This window comes from Taeniopygia guttata, chromosome 3 (genome assembly GCF_048771995.1).
Source record: "Taeniopygia guttata chromosome 3, bTaeGut7.mat, whole genome shotgun sequence".
Classification (NCBI taxonomy): domain Eukaryota; kingdom Metazoa; phylum Chordata; class Aves; order Passeriformes; family Estrildidae; genus Taeniopygia; species Taeniopygia guttata.
Genome location: NC_133027.1, coordinates 108,332,922 through 108,354,587, shown reverse-complemented (window position 1 = coordinate 108,354,587; position 21,666 = coordinate 108,332,922). Strand labels below are relative to the sequence as shown.

At 36.9% G+C, this 21,666-nt stretch overlaps 1 protein-coding gene across 4 annotated transcripts in view; it reads left to right on the top strand.

The window, feature by feature from the left end:
• The window catches only part of BABAM2 (BRISC and BRCA1 A complex member 2), a 159,857-nt gene extending 139,068 nt beyond the window's left edge, over positions 1-20,789 (top strand). For 2 of the 4 annotated variants that reach the window (XM_030269196.4, XM_072927608.1), the window contains exons 11-12: positions 1,126-1,279; positions 19,502-20,789. In XM_030269196.4, the coding sequence (XP_030125056.1) occupies positions 1,126-1,279; positions 19,502-19,565 (218 nt within the window). In that variant the 3' untranslated portion in view covers positions 19,566-20,789. Of the gene's footprint in view, positions 1-1,125; positions 1,280-16,234; positions 16,446-17,079; positions 17,894-19,501 lie in introns of those variants that run through there. The other 2 variants (XR_005980028.2, XR_005980029.2) reach the window with 2 other exon arrangements.
• The last annotated feature ends 877 nt before the right edge of the window (positions 20,790-21,666 follow it).

The following is a 21,666-nucleotide window of genomic DNA, read 5'->3' as shown; positions in this document are numbered from 1 at the left end:
GGGATGATAGCATGCAATTTGGAAAATAAAACCTGTCTTACACTGACTCTTCACTCTGTTAACAGGAAGTGCTAGAAACTCTGGAAGTATTTAAAATACAATTCCATTGCAGTGTTCTTTCACTGTACAGAATATAAAAAATGTGATTTGGAGGATATCAAAAATTATGATTTTAGGTGCTTTATAAATTAAGCCTACACCTTTAAAAGAAATTCACATTCTTCTTTTAATTTGAGTGTTAGATTAGACATCTAATATTAGTAATTCAAGTCTGTTGTCATAACTCAGTTAAACTGCAGATTCCTGAAGCCTCCTGAAATGAAAAGTAGACCAAGAAAATACAGACTATAATTCTAACAATGAAAAAGTTAAGTTAAAAAATAATTCTGACCATGAAAACATACACAGCTTCTAACTGTTGTGTACTATTTTATTGTTCACCAGACCTAGCTGATCATGAGACAGTGATAAGCAAAGGGAACTAAGAAGTTCTGATTTTTATTTTTAGTGGGATATTTTCGGCATTGATGACTTTGTGGTGTGTTTTTAGTTTTGTGGGTGTTTTCTTGTCTAGCAAATGACAGCAAGTTGAAATCTTTTCCAGCTCATATGACTAAATCTTTCTACATTCTATATCAAATAATTTGGCTGCTTTAGGACACAGACAGCTGTAAAATGAGGATGATAATGATTTGATGTCCGTGAGGACACTAAAACATATTGGTTAAATCAGATAAACATAAACTTGTTTTTTTTTAAAGGAAAACAAACATAATGTATTTTGTGAAATTTTGAAAGGGAAGATTTCACTATAAAAGTTTTTTTTTTTTTTTAATAACTAAATCCTGGCGGAGATTTTGTTATTAACATAGCAATACACTAGCTAAGCTTTTTAAAAATCATGTCCTTTACAAAAGTATTTTGGTAAAGCAAAGTGTCCCATACAACAGTAGGTTGGAATCATTACTTATAAGAAATGCAGAATGATGTTTTAGAACTAACCATCAGTTTCTCCTTTTCTGACACCTTTAAACCAATAGAATGGTCTGATATATTCCCAATAAGAAAAAAAGGAAAAAATACACTAGGGTATTTTTATAACATTTTTTTCCTTTTGAATTGCAGTTGACCTACCCCTCTACTTTCCTCGAGACCAACCGACCCTAACATTTCAGTCTGTCTACCACTTCACTAACAGTGGCCAGCTGTACTCCCAGGCCCAGAAGAATTACCCCTACAGCCCCCGATGGGATGGCAATGAAATGGCCAAGAGAGCAAAGTAAGTCAGATTGCTGTTTCCTACTAATCCTTCCATTTGTTTCATGGGCTTTGGTGGGTAGAAATTTCATGGATGTAACCATACGTTTTCAGTGTTACAAAAGCTGAACCTATTCTTGTTCTCATCCAGTCCTGCCATTGCTGTAGATGAATGCTTATTGCATTAGTGCTAGAGGACTGAACAAAAGAAGCCCCTTCCTGCTAGGCTTTGTATGGCACAGAGTGGTGACAGTCTCTGCTCTGGAGAGCTTCCAGCCTAAGGAGATGAGATAGCCCCCAGCAGGAGTAACCTGCATGGTAGCAGTCAGGCAAAGTAACTCCCTGGGGACCCTGAAGGGAAGCATGTGAGATGGAGAGAGCAAGGAAGAAAAACCTGAAAGATCTGGAATTAGGCTGTAATGAAAAGGCAAGGAAGAACAGGAGGTAGAGCAAACCACCATTCCAGCATAGGAGGCAGCCCTATCAGATCTTGAGAAGTTTATCTGAAAATCTGGATATCTCTTGCTTTATTGCTTTTTTGGATGGAAACAGAGAATCCCTGTCTCCTTCCTCTGCATTTTTTCTGCAAGGCCTTGTTTTGGGCTGAGGAGAAATCACTTCAATCTGGGTATTCCTTTAGTTAATGATGACAGGGCAGCCTCACAGAGAGGTTTTGTTGCAAGGGCAAGTTGCCATAGGCAGTGGTGTCCCCAAAGCTAGATATTGTCCCTATCTTCTCATGAAGCAGAGCAGATTTTACCTGAATGGGGAGAGTCAGGCTTGCTGCAGTGTTTTAAATTTGCAAAGTGTAAAAATGTTAGAACAGCAAGAGATTTAAGCAGGCTGATAATCAGTTGTTCAGCATGTAAAAGCATCAAACTGCATAAATCACAATGCGTATTGGGATGAACATTTTGAATGACAGTCAGAAGATTAAATTAAATCAGCAAATATGCATAAAGAAGAGTTGAAACAAAAATAGTTCAAGCTGAGTAAATCAAATGAGTGGCATGGTCAGAGACTATAATTTGGAAATAATGGAAGCAAACAACAATTGACTGATGCATTTGCAGATTTACATACTAATTTAAATTCTATGGAAAACATCAAGTAACATTTGATTTGGAATTTTAATATGCATTGTAATAAAAATTTTTTTGGTAGTATTTGGTTTTGCCACCATACTGTTTATAGGAGCACTATTTCTTAATCAACTATGATTTTTTTGTGTGTATGGACTTTCTTCTATTCTCTAGCAGGATATTATGAGTATTTTGTTTACTAAAAAAAGAAAAAAAAAGAAACTCAAAAGAAAACAAGAAGAACAATAACTGGAAGCATTACTGTGGCTTTTTTTATGACCATACTACAAAATGCATTTCTTTTGTAGCTGAAAGCTTACAAGTACCTATGTGCTGTCTGCTAAGTGCATTCACTTGTGAGTGGGTGTATACAAATGGACTTCACTGCCCTGCACTTGAAATTTAGAAGTATTACAACAGTTCTCTTTAAAAGCACTAAATGTGTACACTTACTATCACATGTACGTTTGGAGAGGTTATTCACTCTTGCGTTTGAGCCTCTGCATTGAAGTTCTACCCTGGATACGTAATTTGAGCAGGATGATGAGAAGCGGGGGAAGACAGTGCCGAGATGTCTGAAATAGCAATCACTGAGCTGCAGAGACACAGAAGCTGCTCCAGTTAAAAGCGCTTTGCTTGCAGGAACAGCTAGTGATCCCTGAGTAGGTACCATAAATAAATCTGGATCAAGAAAAATATGATGTTATGATACATGTGAGCGTATTTTAAGAAAGATTTTTAACACAATTGAGCATCTTATGTAAACAGTTTTTAAAATATTTGCTAGGGCTTCTTAGAATAAGTTAGTGTGTTTTAACATAACCAAATAACTTCTTAGTCTACTTAATTTTTGCCACAGACATGTTATGGACCAAGAATATAGGAATATATATTGATATGTGGGAGAGCATTCTAATGAGATGTATTAATTCAAACAACACATGAAAACTTCCCAAATAAAAACAGAAAAAAAAAATACATTATTTACCTTCTAGAAACAATGTCATTCTACTCTGCTGAAGTAAATTTAGCCCTGGTTAAATCAGACACAACTTGTTTGTGTTTCTAAATACTGTCAATTAGGTTTTGCTTATATATAGTCTTTTTCCCTCTTAGCAAAATTGTCTCCCAAGTGCTCAGCATTCTTTGAGAAAAAACATCTCTGTTTGTCTTCCTGGCCATTGCTCTAGGGCCAGGATCTCCCACTTGATATTCCAGTATCTGACCAAGTTCTCCACCCTTCTCAGACTTCAGGGATCAGTGTACTCTATCTTCCTCAGTGGGGCTAAAGACACCATCAAGGATAGCTTTTGCTTGCTCTTGCACCAGCTATAGAAGCATCATCAAGTTTGAAATGGCATCAGTCACAGCTTTCCTCATCCTCAATTTTGGCAAGCCCTGCCTCTGTTTTCAGCAACTCAACACAGCCTGTTTATTCATGGGCCGAGCTGTCATAAGTTCATTCCAAAGGGACTTGGATTCTGTGCCCAGCCTTCTCCCAAGGTTGTTTTGGTGTAGGTTGTTGTTTTTTTTTTTTCCAAACAGATGAGCCCATCCAGTTCCTTCAGTGCAGGGACTAAACTTGAAAGTCTTGGTATCCTTGCTTATCTCTGTGGCCCCCAGCAGAAGTAGGCATCTCTTTTGAAGTTAGGACTTAACCCTTTGCTGTAGCCTTGAGACAATCGGTAGTAACTATAGGCAGAAGCAAAATTAGTTCCCTTTAGTGCATACATATAAAAGTAGATTGTATGCATTCACACCTAGAGACATATCACCTATATCTAAAAGGCAAATTCTCATATCATAGTATCATTTTAGCTGGATCTTTTTATTCAGAGAGAAAAACTGCCCAGCTTCTTGCTGGAGTTATTGGACCAATTTATATCTGTCTCATAAAGTCCATGAAGTCAAGCCTCTTTTCTGTGTCCTCTTAGACAGATTTTTAAATCACTGGGTTCCATTGTAGCCTACTGATTTAGATTCCTCACTGAGAGATAGCATCTGGTAACTGAAGCTTGCTATTGTCTTAACCCAGGGGTTGCCCTCTGGCATTATTTAATTCTGAAGGATGAATCAAGTCCTGATTTAATAATGTGATTTCAATTGCCTCCAGATTGCTTGTTTCTCAGCTAACACAAAATTTTAACCTGTTCCCCCAGCTAGAAACAGGGAAACCAGTAACATTAAAACTTTCTTACAAGCTGCTGAGATGCCATTTCCTTTCAGTCGGTACCTCAGGCTTTGCCTCTTGTAGGTCATTTATTTATATGTCTGTGGCCTCCTGCGTAAGCAGCTTCTCCAAAAGTTTTGGTCCTAAAATACAATGGCAAGCCTAAGAAAATACAGTAAATTATGGAAAGTTAGCAGCCTTGTTTGTGGTGTACGTGTGAAGTAAAACATCTCTGTGCAGTTTCCATGGGAAAGCTTTCTTGTCTTTTTGCTTAAATAGGCATTCAAGTGTACATAAATGGAGTCTTTAAAAAACGTGCTGACTTGAAGCCTGGGATTTTATGAAGGAATACTGTAAATAAAGCTTGTTTGTTTATACAAATGAAATTCAGTTCTCAGATGCACTCTAGCCCAATTTCTGTCTGACCCAGTGCTGCTCTATAGACTTAGATTATACTTCAGAGGAGAGCAATTTAAAACTCAGTTTATTCTTTTATCCTACATAAATCCACCTACTCATCATTAAAAATATCAGGAGCATGGAAAACTGGTATCACAATAAGAAGTTGTTCCAAGGGTTCATATTCCCTTTTTTTTCCAAGTTGGCTGACAAAACAGGTTTCTGAATGACAGTGTTATCCCTGACCATTCATCGGTGTTTGCTGAATGTGCTGTAAATTTTATATATCTCTTAGGGCATTCAGAGGGTGAAAGCTTCAAAGTGCTCAAGTGTTCTCCACTTTATATTGGCTGTTGCTCTGCCATGAGGTCAAGTGCATCTTCAGATTATATGCAGGTGCATCTTGTGCAAGCCACAGCTGCAGCTTCAGTTTGTGCTCAGCACAAGAGTGCCATGGTTAGGAAGTGCCAGACTGGTGAACTGGTCCGTAGCATTTTCAGCCTCAGCCATACCTTTTCCTTGAGTATCAGCAAATTAGATGATGTCTGTCATGTGTATGAGTGAGGCCCCCACTACAAGAAAGCCCTTGAGGTGCTGGAGCATGTGCAGAGAAGGGCAGTGGAGCTGGTGAAGGGTCTGGAGCACAAACCCTGTGTGCAATGGCTAAGGGAGCTGGGGTGCCCAGTCTGGAGAAGAGGAGATTCAGGGGTGACCTTATTGCTCTCTACAGCTGCCTGAAAGTGGAGTGTAGCCAGGTGGGGATTGGCCTCTTCTCCCAGATAACAAGTGATAGGACAAGAGGAAATGGCTGCAAGTTGTGCCTGGAGAGCTCTAGTTTGGATATTAAGAATAATTTCTTCCCCAAAAGCGTTGTCAAGCCAGGCTGCCCAGGAGGTGATGAAGTCACCACTCCTACAGGTACTTCAAAGGTCTGTGGATGTGGCACTTAGGACACGGTTTAGGGGTGGGCTTGGCAGTGATGGGTTAATAGTTGGACTCGAACTTAGAGGTGTTTTCCAGCCTTAACAGTTCTGTGATTCTATGATTACATTTACAGATTACAATATTGCATGTCTTAGTCTAATAAAAGGATATTTGAAAATAAAAAGGGACAGTTGTGTTGCTGTTTAGACATATCAGTTGCAGTATGTCAAAGACTTGCTGTTCTATTCAGTTAATTTTGTGTGCCCTAATGATTTTTTTTTGTTAATTCAAAATTAACCAGTTTTGACTCATCCATTTTTTAATTATTATTCAGATTTCTTTCACATTTTAGGCAGAATATCTATTACTATATTTCAAATTCTTTAAAAATAACAACTTGCACAATTTTCATGAAACTTTTGAGATCCAGCTATGCTGCCATGAATCTCACTATAAAATTTACATGTAAATATTGCACCCTCTTTATATCTTCTATTCTTGATAAGTGTAATAAAGGTAATAAATATTTTTTTATATTCTTTGGGTTGTATTTAAGGGGGTTTTTTGCTTATTTGTAAAAGTGTCAAGTTGTATTTGCCTGTATTATGTGATTTTCCGTGCACATTAGTCATCTTTAAGGAGCAGTTTTCCAAAAACTTACTTATATGCATTACATATACTCACCTCACAAAGCTTTTTGCATGACCATCTTTGTCTTTACTGCGTGTTATCTTAAAATGAAATTCATAAAAATGAGAGTGAGGAACAAAACTAGGAACATCACTCTTCTCTAGGAGACATCATTCAACTGGGGACATCATTCTTCTCTAGGTGTGTGTGCATGTGTTCAGACATTTGCAAGGCTCAGAGGATTCTTTCTGAAGAAGAATGCCAGCATAGGTGCAACTAAAGGCTGAGGTGGTGAGCTGGGTCGCTTGTTTAACTCTGGTTTTTGGTAGTTTTGCATCAGAAACTGAACAGAAGTGATTTCCTTGCCTGAAATCAAGTAAAGCTGACATTTTGTTGCCGCTGGTGGGCCACTCCTCAGAACAGAAAAGGGGCAATACACTGTGACAGCCAGAACGAGAAGAGATGTGGCGACCCAGACGTGTGAAGCTTACCAAGAAGTTAATTTGATTTTATACACCATTAAATCAAAACTGATTTTCTGTGGGAGTGTCAGCTGATTAAAATTGTATGGGAACAGTAGAAAGGAAAATGGAAAAGGCTACATTTTGTTAAAATACTTAGTGATTGCACTTGTAGTGTGTTCTGCAGTTGATTTACCAGCAAAACTTTGTAACAAAATTATTTTGATTGTAAGATATAGCAGGTAAAGTAGATAGGACTTTTAATTAGAATTTTCCCAGTACATCCCTTTATTTTTACATAGTTCTTCTGCATACAGTACAGAATACGGTACATATACATGGTAGTTGCACTTCTTGAGTCATATTTTTCATGTAGTTTTCTTTAAATGTCTCCCTGGATAATTAAGTCTGACTCTTAAGTTATGGTATGTTAGTTTCTGACAGGTGCCTGCCAGGGATCTTCAGTGCTGTCATGCATTATGTGGATTTCAGCCAAGACAGAAGGGCCTGGGTATTTGTTTCTGGTCACTTCTCATTAAAGCTTTGACTGTAGGAAAGAAAAACAACTATTTAAAGATGAGGAGTATAGGTGCTATAGGAAGTGCATAGAAATAAAATCTGTTAGGCAATTAGTTTTTCTGCAATTTTGTATAGATACTCTGTATATGTGTGAACTGTACATATGTGCCTTTTGATATATAGTAAATATTCTTTCTGCAAAAAAGTATTCTCATTTATTGACAAGAGAAATGCATAGAAGAGATTGGAGAAGTTGGCATGGTATAAGTAGAGCATAATAGCACTTTGCTGGAAGACAACTGCTTTGTAGGAATGAAAGGTTAGAATTTAATGTAGGTGGTTCTTGGATAACTGGGATTAAGTGGCGTTCTAGAAATACTGTGAAACACAGTCACTGTCTGATTTGGCTTTATTAGAGAACTCCATTATACATTTATGAAAGCTGCTAGTTCTATATTAGAGCATGAAATTGCAGTTAGGAACTTGCGCAAAATATGTCCTCCCTTTCTCGAGAGAAAAGGGTAGAGAGAAATACATGGGTTTGGAAAGAGCTGAGATTTAATAGCCCAGATAAATACTGCTGCTTGATCAGTTACAAAATAAACAGCTAAATAAAAATAGGAAGTGAGCTCCATAGTCTTGTCTTTTGAGTAATACTCATAATTGTTCCATTAAGCTAGGTAAAACTCTGCATTCATTTAACCCACTATCATGTCTGTATCAATAAGTAGCAGTGGATGCCTGTGGAAAAGCATGGCAGAGCATGTGGTCATATTTCCATTGTATGTTCTACCATCCTCAAGGATTTCTTTATCTGTACATTGCTGTTAAGTAATTTTACCTGGCTTTCCTTCTGTTCACTTGCTTTTTGAGCCAACAGCGCAACACCATAAAATTCTGTGGCAAGGGATCACACAGGTGTGATGTGAATAACAAACTCTGTTGGCTTTTTGCATTCCTGCCTCCTCCTCAAGTTGTTGTTACCCTCTACCTCTTGTATGAAGAGAGGCAACAAATCATTAATCTGCTGATCCTCTCCATAACCTTGTTTTAGGAGCCTTTTCATGTCTCTTTTGTCACCTTTTCTCTTGCTCTCCTCACACCTTCCTTCTCCAGAACCTCTCAATTTTTCTGATCACCCTTGTCCCACTTCTTTCTCCCTTTACTGTTTCTGTGATTTTCCTTCTGTTTCCTTTTCTGTTACTCATGATGCATTCACCGTGCATTTATATGGTGATATAGTGATATTGACTGATTTACTCTTTATTCTGCTTCTAACAGCATCTGATCTTGATTTTTGCATACAGATGAAGGCTAGTTAGAGTGTCATTTTAGCACCAACATCTCCTTTCTATCTGTTTTTCAGAGCCTGTGTTTTTTGTGGTAGTAAAATTATGTCTTTTTCCTCACATACTGATTTTTCACCTGGTATGTTATCTCCCAGTCTTCTAGTACTGTAAGAACTATCTGCAGTTCCTCATAACTGTGCTTTATTTTTCCTTCCCTGACTAAATACTTAACATTAACAGACCTTTCCATCTTCCTTTGCTCACTTTTGCATATCATGTAGGAATATGAACAACACAGGTCAGAACACCCACTTCTGTGCACTTCTCAGGTGACTTCCCCCTAATGGTATTCATAATTTATTCCTGTTCTTTTCTTTGTATCTTGGCCTGCTGTTTTTCCACTCATGGATCTTTTCTCCTTCTGTGGTAATTCAAGGTTTTTTATGCCTTTGAAAAATCTTCTCAAATACCTGTAGGTAAGTTGAGCAGTGAGTATCACTTGAATTTTTCTTGCCCATGTGATTTTGATACCTTGAGAAAATAGGAGATTTGAGAAGCACACATTTGGATCCTACTCAGTATAACATATTTACTCAAGTCCACTAATTTTGGACTATTTATGAATTTTTGTAATAATTTCTATTAACAGTCTCTATCAAGTTGTAATGATGTATGGACATGAGATTCATTGAGCCATAGCTCCTTCTATCCTCCCAGACATCCAGACCTTTTTTTTCATTGACATCACACTTCTCTGGTTCCAAGCTGTTTTAAGCAGGAGGTTACAAGCTATTTAAGAGTTTAACTTTCTCACACTTGAGTTTCTCTAGAACTTGGGTGTGAATGTAATCTGGGCCTGCTGATTTGGTTGTGTTTTGTTCATTTGTTTGTTTTCTTTTCGGCTGACATTTCTGCATGAGTCGAATCTTTTGGTACATCTCTTGGAAAGCTGGATTCTGGTATGGCAACGTCTTTAAGCACCTCCATTTCATTTAGTCTTTGTGAATGTATTTCTTCTGAGAATTCTTTTTACTTTTTGACCACATTTTGTATTGTTTGACAAGTGTTTATTTCGAGGGTCACAGCTAATTGGTTCCTCAACTTTGTATCTGCTTTTACCTGTTTATTTCTGTGTGGTTTTCCCCTTTGGATGGGTCTCCAATCTTTTGAGCATTTACTTTTACTTCTGATAGCAAATATATATCCTTTGAATAGTGAAGAAAAACAACTGCTTTAATATGTTTTATATAATCACAGATGTGTGGCATCTCATCTGTTTCCTTCTGACTGGTTTGTCCTAATGAATATCCAAGGAGGTTTCTTTTATGGTTTGGTATGTTGCCTTCGGCCTCTGTTGATAAGCAATCTGGCAAAGCAAAGCGGATGGCATGATGAAATCAGTACTTTCACCTGCAAGCAAACTTTATTTTCAGGGATGCTGGTTGTCAGACTCGTTATGGATGCATCTGTGGTGTAACTCTTCATTTCTGCCTCTTAACTACAATTAAGGGATTCAATAATCTCTTAAAGATCATTCAAATTCTATTATTACTACTGTGAGCTCCTCTCTTCTTGAATCTCTACACTTCTCTTTCCTTACAAACTTCATTCCTGAATGTATTCTTGCCCCGTCTTTTCTGCTTTCTCATGCTACTTATATCATCACAACTTTCACACATTCTTTACCCTGCCTTTTATGCTTTGAAGAGGTTCCTAGTTGCATCTTGTCTCACATTGACTCTCTCCTTCAAATCTAATAAAAAGTTGGTTAAATAATTGCTCTCCAACAGCAGAACTCATTGTGCGTTTACATAGTCTAGATAAGAGGAAATAATATGTACCTTGAATAAACACTATCTCTTTAAGAAGTTAACCTTTACCTGGAGTGGGAAAATATGGCTATGGCACTTCAGCAACTAGGAAAAACAAAGCAGACTTGTCATGCTGTAGCTCATAGGACTGGAAATTTCCTGCAAGTTAACAATGTATTTTAAAAGATTCTATGAAGATTGAGTTTTTCCGTGATGGCCTTGGAATATCATTCTCATGATCCACTGATAAGAAAACAGAGTGACCATGCTGTGACCGAGATATTCCAATGCACCCTTCACAGACACCCACTACCCTGTGGGGAAAATGGAAGTTAAAAAAGCAGAAGCAAAATTTGCTATGATCTAAGACCACAAACCTTCATCTGACTGAAGTACATCTATTTATGTACATTGTGGAGAAGATGAAGGAAGTGAAGTGTTTTATCTCTTGAACTGACTGGCAAGCAGAAGGCATTGATGAAGCTGTTTCCAAATGAGAAGTTAATTTTTCTATGTGTTCTTTGGAACACTTAGATTCACTGTGTCTGTGCAATACACCTTTGTAAATTTTTAAATATCTATGTCAGAAATCTGTGAGACATTAAATACTATAGTCTTGATTTCCAGGTGGTTTTAAAAAGTTACTTTCATAGTTACTAGCCTTGGTCTGTATGAACTGATTATGTCCAGTAGCTGTAATTTTTATCTGTTGTCAGTAAAGCTCCATGCATTTGGGAGGATGTACATTCTTGGAATCAAAATTAGCATATTTTACAAAGTGATAACCCTACTTATGCTGCTGCTTTAAAATAAACATTAATTGCCAGCCTACATGATGATCTGCAGGCTTGGCTCCACAGCAGTTCCCTAGAACTCCCTTCTTTTATATTTTGCTTTTAGTCAGGTTGTTATATTTATGGTTGTTTCGTGCTTTGAACAGATTGTCAAAATTAATTTTCCTTTATGGTAAGTTGGGTAGTAAAGTCATCTTAATTTTTACAGCAGACCAGTATTGAATTCTTCACTTTATTTATAAAATCAATCAATACCATAGGTTTTTGAAAATTATTCAAATGTATAACAAAATGAAAATTTAATTTTTATTTCTGTTTGCTTCATATAGATTACAGCCACCTGTTAATTCTGCAATCAGCAAACTGTTGAAAAACATGCCTAAATATAACAATTTTTTGTACCTTTCTGTGTGACTTGAATGAGAAATGGCAGTAACTCCACAAAGAACTTCTGGAGGGAAAAGATATTATTAGTAAAATACAGAAAACAGCTTTTGGACATGAGTGAATATTAATGTTTAAATTTCTGATATGTACTTGGTTTCACTAGCTCTGCCACTTCTATTTCCTGTTGCAGTTTTGGTTTGTTTGTAATTTTGGAGACAGGTTTCTCTTGTACAGTATAATACACTGAGCTGAAAACAACTGTATTTCTTAAAAACTTGCATTTTGATGGCTGCCCACTGCAGATCTCCAGATCTCTTGATACTTGATTACTGTTCTGTCTCTCCATCAGCCTGGCTGCACAGTCAGTGCCTTGCATAGGCTGGCAGGTAGAAACAGGCAGAAAAAATTTACTAATCTCCTTGTGGGTAATTCTCAATAAAAGGAGGTTGAGAGAGAGAAAAATTAGAAGAGGAAGAGAGATTGTGATGCATTTGATTTTTTGGCACACAGGAAGAAAATTGCTAGCAGCTTAATGGCATTGTGCACTGACTCCTTTGTACGTTTGTGTGTTTAGCCAGTTACAGTAGCAGTAATTCAAGAACTATTGTCTTGCTGTTGTATAAACACTTCAGATATTTGCTTGGCATCACCAGTTCTGGAGATGTATAAAATGGAGAACTGTGTAGACATTGTGTTTCACATAAAAGCAAAATATTTGCTATAGATAAAGCTACCTAGTAAGGAAATTATAAACCACATCCCAAAGAGGGTACCATCACGAAGCTTAGTTTAGAAACATGAATACATGCCAAGTATCGTTATGTATATTTGAAGTGAGAAAGAAATCCTGGAAGGTACCTATTTCATTCTGCTGTTGTGCTTGAATAAATTTTTGTGATGTTCAGATTTGAACGGTGGATAAGAAATGCTTCTGTCTCCTGAGTGCCTTGTGCATTCTGTAATTGTCTTGATTTTCATTAGCTGCTGAGCCTTTGCCACTTGGCACCTGGCCCTGTTGTGGGCCTGCCTGCTACAGCACAGTTCCAGCTAGGCAATCAAAAGTTAGAGTGCTGAGAACTATTTCTCACTTCAATTTCTGTAACATCTTAGGTGTGGAGACAATGATACAATGATCATTTTCTCCTAATAGAGGTGTGACAAAATGTCTGCTGTAGAGTTACTCTCCTGTTACCCCATAGTTATCCCAAAGCAGGAGATGGGCTTATACAGCTTTGCTGTGAGTGTTCATGTATCTTTAGCCTGGTGAGGAATGCTGTGGAAGTGCCTATGAATAAATAGACAACATGGTTCACCCAATGCAAATGTGTTTTTAATGCATTATATATGGTAAAAATAGCAAAGAGGTTCAAATGTCTCATGTCTGTGTTTAAAAGGAAAAAGCTACTCCTCAAACATTGGCGTGAGGCCTATTGCAAGAATGGGCTCTCAGTAGATATCCACACTTTTGCATTCAGCCTTTGTGCAGTGCAAGGCATAGAGGTGCTGGAGGAGGCCATGAGCATGGTTTAAGGACATAATGAGCAGTCATATGGACTATGACCTAAATACATACCCACTGTTAAAATTAATACACCAATTTATTAATTTAAGTTCCTTTTGTTAATTAGTGGTAATCATGTTGAATTAGATAGCTCCTGACAAAAGGAATTTCAAAAGACAACTATTATAGCTTTAAAAAAAGATAGGTTGGCATCTTGATTTTTTTCTGTTAGAAACAAACAGGAAATCTTAGAAACTTTTGAAAGTTATGGTAAATACCTTCTGTACAGGAGATTAATTTTTAGGGGTTACATGAACCAAATCAGCTGGATATGTCTGTGTGGTCACAGGAGGACAAATCCTCTCCTCTGGCATCCAGAAAGTATTGTTGTAGGTGTTCATTATTTTCAAAAGAAGTTTTCACTCTGTCAAAACAAGTTTCAACAGGAACACAAAAATACAAAGGCACATAGGCTACATATGTATGTATGATCCATGCAAAAATACATTGTACTTCAGAAAATGAATAATCAGGTGACGTTGATAAAGCCTGGAGAAGCTCTTTTATAATTCTAATATGTCTATAGTGTTGAAATAGTTTCTATACAAGATTTTATTGCAAAGTGTCAGCATAAAAATACTAGTCTGAAAGGAATAGGTCAAAAACCTCAAGAAGCCTCAGTCTATCCTTCACGCTGACCTACACCCTTCTTAATTCTATTTTCACCAAATTTAATTGAAAGTGGGGAGAACATTGCTGTTCTAGCTAATTTATGAAAATCAGACATCTATAGAGTTGATGTTGTTCTATCAGGACTCAGTGGATTTGAAGAAACTTGTAGATGTCTTGAAGGAGTTCTCCTAGGGTACAGCAGGAAAGAAATATGGGATGCAAAATGATGTAATTCCTTTAAAAGAAGTGGACAGTAGTTGGGACAAATGCCTGGGATTCTTGGTTGTATCTCATATAGCTGGACAGGATACAATTCAGCCCTTACCTCAGGCCCAGGATTATTCAAACAAACTCAATTTGCCTGCTGGACAATTCAAACAATAGGGAACTACTGAGGAGAATGGGGTATTAAATACAGACCTTACTCCAGAAGACTTGGAAGGATTAAGTGGAACTATTCAGAGATTACCATGACTACTGGAGTGCCTGTCCAAGTCAAGTCTATTAACTAAAAAAGTTTTAGAAAAGAACTCATACATATTATATATGCCTTGCCTAGAATAGGAGAAAATGGATGTATTTGTCAAATACAGGGGCTACTATGATTCTGAATACACTACGGGTCAATAATTAGAGCCAGATATTTACAGAATTAAACCACATTTACAGTACTTACTAAAACTATTACAAGAATTAACTAAAATATTGAAATAATGAGTAGCATTTAAGAATAAAGTTTGCTCTCAAAGCCAGTAGTAGGAAAAAAAACCCAAATGCAAGTCTGCCTTGAGATGAGAAGGAACACAATAAATGTGCCTGATGCAGTGAGAGAAGGCCTCTATGTCTTTGTGAAAAGATGAAGATTGTGCCTCAAGAGCTTTAATTTGCCAATAAGGACATTGTGCTGGTAGCAGAAGTGTTGCTGTACTACTAAGTCCATTCTTGATGTGGACCATGATGATGATTTCATCCCCTTAATTTTCCTCAAATTGTCTCTTGATGCAAAAAGCACTTGAAAGTCCCACATCTTGAGCTGAAACAAGTAACAAAAATGAGTGCAAATAGGGCTAGCATGGGTGAATTTGAGATCAGCATGCTGGTAATCTTGGCAGTTATAAACTGAGTGGTTTAAGGGGAAGATATTTTGTGAATTACTTGGGAAGATGATTCATCACCCCATGATGATTGTTCTTGTCCCAGACATAAAAAGCAGAAATCTCATTGATATAACGTGTTGTATGCTTTTTTCCTCACAGAGTTTGAGTCTTGATCTTCTGCTCTGAATTATCACATGAAGATTTTAAGAGAAATAGAAACACCTAAACAACCTTTTTCACTTTATTACACCCGCAGGAGCAACTAGAACACAATTGTATAGCTGGCTATAGTACCAGTCCAGCAAAAGCAACAGCAGAAATCCAGTGTGTTGGTGTTAGAATGCTTTCACCATAAATATATGGGAAGTGTTCTTTGATGGGAGATTGCAGCTACATAATTTTAAATCTTTGCAGATTTTAAGCATAGATATGTGAAGGCAAAAGGTATTATCAAGTAGTCAATGCAGGTATTCTACCAACTGCATTTTAAAAACCCAGCACTAAGTTACCCTGGGAAAAAAAAAAAAAAAAAAAAAAACCAGTACAATTAGAATGAAATTTCTCACAAAAGCATGTGAATTCTGAGTGAAGTATGTTTTAAGCAGAGCAAACCCCCACCCTGGGATTTAGACATGTATGGGCTTCTGGAGACCTTGTACCACACTCAGTGTTTCATATCACTGGAAAATATGTAAACAGCAGGTGAGCCAATTCTACCTTCTTTTAAATACTTACCACTTGCAATTATAGCAAGACTTTCTTTCCACTGGATAATAAAGTGGAGGAAAGAGAAGTGCTTTACTCTCAACAGATGTCCTTGAGCATAGCACCTGGAATTCATTGTACTGTGTCAAGTATATATAGTGGTTAACTACAGTAAAATGTGTTGTTTTCTGGAGTGATGAAGAAAAATTTCCATAGAAACCTCATAACTTACTACCTTGAACTTGGAAAATGACCATTTGAGGGAACAAAAACGAATAGACAAAAAACAATGGAGTCTTATAAGAAGCTCAACAAAGAGCTATGTGCCCATAAGTGTATGAAGATTGGCACCCACTCTAGGCTGAAAAGAAAGCAACTCTTTAAACACTGTTTAAGCTGGAATCTAAACCATTGTGAGAAGGATGCAACACTCAACATGTGTTTTATCTTCTTTACATGAGTGTTGATTGTACTCAACGCTCACATGAAGAATATCTGTGTACTTTGTACAAATGAGTTTCTCTCTGTACTTACAGGAGAATTTATGCAGGTCTTCTGAGCTTGGTATAAGGTCAGTGTGATACAGACCCACCAGGAACATGGTAGATGAAAGCCAGAGAAAGAAGGATCTCCATCTTTCCCAGAAAGGAGAAAGGCATTGATCAAAAGCAGATTTTTGCCATTTGACAGAGCCCCGAGAGACCATAGGTCAAGTTAGCTTTCTTCATCTTCAGTGTAATTCAACAGGTACCTAAATTACTGTTGTTGGGTTTTTTAAATAAGTTCTTCACAGTTGAAAAGCATATCTAGTGTATATAAAAACAAAAATTTCAAAGTAGTTTGGAGATAACTTGAGAGTATCATGTGGCAAAGTTTCTGAAAAAAAAACCAAAAACTTTCAGATACTTTTATCTGAACCCTTATGGTATAGGCCGGATCCTAGTTATTGAGGGTGTAAAATCAATGTGTTAATATGAATAGAGTACGAGGAATGTATCTTTTTCCAAAGTTCATATTCATGTTTGTTGTTTCTCTGTGCCTGTATGTACAGGATGCTGGAGCATGAGTGTTGTCTCTTGATTTAAAATCTTTCTATAAGGAAGAGCATTGCATGTAAAGATGCCTTTACCATGCAGTCTATAGCAGACTATTGTCCTTCAAAAAATTTTAAATTTCTCTCAGAATTATTTCATGTCATCTGTTGTGACATGATAGTTTGTGTCATTGTCCTATTTGGGCAGAAACGTGTGCATTTTGACTTCAATGCCAGATGGTCGATAGATGAAACTTACTCAGAAGGTGATTGCTGCTTCTTTTCCTCCTTATTGGTGATTTCTGCAGAGATTGTTGTAATTAAAATGTTGTCATTTCCATTTCACAGGAAATTCAGATATTGTAACACATGATTTTGTCCCAAAATTTGGATGAAAAGAAAAAATTGAGAAAAAAAATTCCAGTGTTCATTTCACTTACCTTCTCCTACTTCTCCATCTTTCCTCCTCAATCTACTAAATATGCTGTAGCTCAGCCTGTTCTATCAGGTATACTGGGTTTTTGGATCTCATAGCAGGGCCTTTTTTGGTTTGGTTTGGGGAGGTTAAGGGAGCAGTGTTAATTTTTTTTTTTTTGTGGTACGTGTGATGAACCATAATTATCTCTGATTTTGTTTCATCTGAGATACTTAAGGTTTATGTGAGAGGGACAGAAATGGACTGTCCTATTTCTGGAACAGAACCTGAGTACACTTGTGGTACTGCATTTGCTTCAGATTGGAGAAGACCAAAATGATATGGGCAACTTTAAGTATGTACTTTAAGGTATAAAAAGAAAAAAAAAGTAGACATTTAAAATTATGAAGTACTAAAGGAATGTTTGTAGTGTATGGAACATTGCCAAGAGATTCATATGAACTACCAGTGTGAAATAACATCCTCTTTGAAAGAGTACATCTGATCAGAATGTAGGGAGGTGTTAGACTTAGTTTTGCAGCAAAGGATGCAAGCTCTCCTGCAGGAATCAGTGAAAATAAAGGATGCAAGTGTAGATAAAGTTGGTGTGGGAGGATGTTTGTGGTATCATAAGCATTCATTCTGGAATTTACCTAACAGAAAAGGCATATATAATTACTGCATATAATGCACTAAGTGTGGGTTTAATACAAAGCACAGAAATGCTATAAAGGAAAAGAAATAAAATGTAGGAAAATAGTTCTAATTGTATCCCATTTAATGATTAATTATTTCTACAGTTTGGAAGAGGGAAGTTTCAAGTAACATTTATCAAGTCAATTAAGATCACGTGCATGGAAGAGAGTCTGCAGAGAAGCTATCAAAGGGGAAGGGAGAAGCTATTTAAAATAAGCAATCAGAGAAGCATAATTAAATGTTAGGACAGATAAAGCAAGGACAAGTAAAAGGGATAGCTCCTGATATTGACAGTGTGCAGGTGGTACTCCATGAGCTAGCAAAACACATAGAATTAAACGGGACTTTAAAAAGCTACAATTTCAAAGATATGGTAGGAAAAACACAGATACAGAAATGGCACTCAGCTGTTGAGATCAGGGGACAGGCAGACCTTCTCAGGTGGTTTATGTTCATGTGTGTGCCAGCATGAACATTCACTTCTGCAGGCATGATTATGAGTGTTGTTTTCTGAACTTTGCTTCAATAAACCAAAGTGTGTTCTGTAAATACACAGCACAATCTGTATATGCTATAAAATGTGTGTGCTGGTTGTCCTCTTTATTATGGTTGTTTCCATTTCTGGGATCAGCTCCTCAGTCCAGAAATGCTTTTACTTTCTATTGCTCTTTTAACCTTTGGACAGCATCTCATATGTATTTATGTCTTGTGCACAAAAGCTGACTGCAGCTATCTGTAATTAATTTGCCAGGCAAAACATCGCAAAGGGAAAGGAGTGTTCTCTTCATGGTCTTGCAAGGTTTTTAGGTGTGAGGAACTATGGTTGCTGTTCAGTGATTGCCAAAGCTTCTACTGCAGTTATGAAAAACATCGTGATTGTGAAGCTGATCAGTGTGTGTTTGCTTCAGGAGGTAAACCAGCAGAGATATCAGGAATCTAATAAATGACACTGCAGCTATTCTCACTTTAGATTTCTTCTCAGTGAGAACAGGAGAGAAATTTATAGAGACCAGTGATAGAAATAGAAAACAAATTTTTTAAAAAATCAAGAAATTGAAAGTTTGGTGCAAAACACAGTAGGCAGAAACCAAAGGCAGAATGATAAAGCAACTTCTAATATAACTGGCAAGTAAAGGGCATCCCTAGGACATGTAATATACCATTATTACATGGTTGAGTATCTCAGCAAAAAAGCCTCAAAGGTACAGTTCTAACTCAATTTTGGATACATAGGATTAGCTCATTTTATGGATTTATGAGTCTTGATCCTTTGCAAAGAAGATAGACTAAGATCCAAAATATACAAAGCACACTTTAAAAAAAAACATTATCCTATAAATTTTGAAGTTTAACAAAAGGGACTTATCATTCATACGATGTTGTTAGTATTTATCTACTGCATTTTATATAAACTGCTGCCATCAGTAGTGTCAGTATTGTGTCAGGGTTTCTGAGACAGATAAAGAGCTTATCTCCTGCACATATTCCGACTTCACTATTTCCCTGCTCCATTCCCTTGTCTGTCTTTGGGCCTTCAGTGCCATATGTGAAGCCTTTTCCTCATAGGGGAAATAGGAAACGTGGGAAACATCAAGTGCTTCGATTCATGCTTTTAAGATTACTCCTTCCTAATGATATATTTTCTGTTCTTTTCACTAGGACATATTTCAAGACATTTGTCCCTCAGTTCCAGGAGGCAGCATTTGCTAATGGGAAGCTTTAGACAGCTTTGGACATGGAAACTATACTGCACAGATCCTTCAGACTGCACATGTCAGCCCAGAAGAATGATGCCTGGAAATGGGTTGGACTGTCTTGACAGGTGTTTTCTTGCCTCTGAACTGGTTCTGATAGCTTCAGTTTTTTAAACAAAAACCTCACTAGCATGCTTAGAACTGAATATTTGCTGTTAGTCCTGCCCCTTTGCCTCCACCATTCCTTTATATATCTATTGGATTAAATTTTAAAGGGTGTGTATTGATATGATAACACTTTCTTGTGCCAACAATGTCCTGTATGTTATGCCTTTTTTCCTTTTCTTCAGATGGTCTAAATTGGATTGTTCTTCCCTATGGAAATATGATGTAATGTGTACATTTAGTTAACATTTTCAGCTTATCCTAAGAAAGCATAGAACTGCCGTATGTACCAGGAATGCCTAATGGACTGTCCAGTGCCATATTCTGCCTTGGAGGTTTGTGTCTCACTGTGGTTGTTACTTTCATAGATATGGATATGAATTGCACACTTCAATTCTCAGTGCCTTGCCAGTTGGTCTGAAGTTAATATGGCAAAGTGTTTGAAGTTTGGGATTTTTTAATACTTCTGTTGAAAGCTCATCTTATGTGAAAGGTTAGGCTTTTACACTTTGTTTTTATTTCCACTTGTATAATTTTGGTGTTTTCCTAATGAGTGCCCCTTGCCATTACAAAAAAGTTCTACTTCTTCAGTACCAACATGCAAGTAACTAGTTATTTAAACCAGTATAACAAAATAAAGCTCTTTCATAGACCTGTAATTTTTCCAAATAAGATAAATACTGCTAAGAAGCAAACTTTCAACAAAAGAATGAATTACGTCTTAGAAAATAGCTGATGAAATAATATAGGGCTGATGAAATAATATAGGTTTTTAGCTTAATGCTTAAGTTCAGCATATCTTCTCAGAAAATATTTTTAAGTGTATATAACTGGAAACATTACCTCCACTATTTGTGAAATGCCAAATGCAAAATCCTGCCTATTCATCCTTTCTTTCCTGCTTGTGTCAGGCACACCAGTTGGGACTAATGGTCACGATGTCACTTCCCCAGTTAATTTGTGAATAAACCAAGGTACTTTCCAGTAAGGAATAAAATTAACAGAGTATGTTGGCTTATAAATGGTATCTGGAAAATGTGCCCTACTTCTGCTAAATACAAGGAACTAAATAAATCTTATACAGATGATACAGTGGAACTGGAAAACATTTTCTTTTAAATTATACACTATAGCATCACAAGCAAGTCTCGTCAAGCTACTTGATTGGCAGTATTCTCCTACCCTTTCTACAACTTGTTATTTCACATGAAAAGTAGTGCTTTTCAGGGTTTATATTCACCTAGGAAATACAGATGGGGTTTGTGTAGTGAAGCTTAATAATTAAGAATTATGCAAATAATTCGCCTCTAGAAACTGCAAGTATTTTTAGCTAGTTTGTGGGCAAAATTTAATTTATGTTTAACACTGAAGTTCTTGGCTGCAAATTAAGATGCAAACAAAATCTTTATTGTAAGAATAAATATAAGAATAAGTTTTATTGTAAGTCTGCAGAGAAGGCATATTCTGTCCTGTGACCCACTCCTTTGTGAGTCTCAGTACGTTATCTGAGACTGTCACCAGTTTCAAAGGTCTCAGCCTGAATTCCCTCTGTGGAGACATTGCATGAGGCTTTTGCATGCTTAGAGCAGATGTGGAAGGTAATGGTTTTATGGGAATAGCAAACTCATAACTGAACAACCTCATGTGACTAAGAACAAAATATTGTTTCATATACTGGGATGATCTCACATCTACATTTCTTCAGGTAAAAGCCAAAGTTACAGACACATATTCAAGAATAAGCCAACCGTGTGAATGGGGTGGGAGAAGGGTGGCTAATGAAAAACATTTGTTCTCAGTGTTCAGAATCTGATAGAAACAATCTCTAGACATCTTCAAAAGGTATAAACCAAACCCTTCGGTTGCATCAGTACATTCCTGGAATCTTGCATTTTATAACTTCGTCTTTGATTCAGTGTTGTACTGATTGCCCCATGAACACAGTGTGTGCTTTATATACCTGAT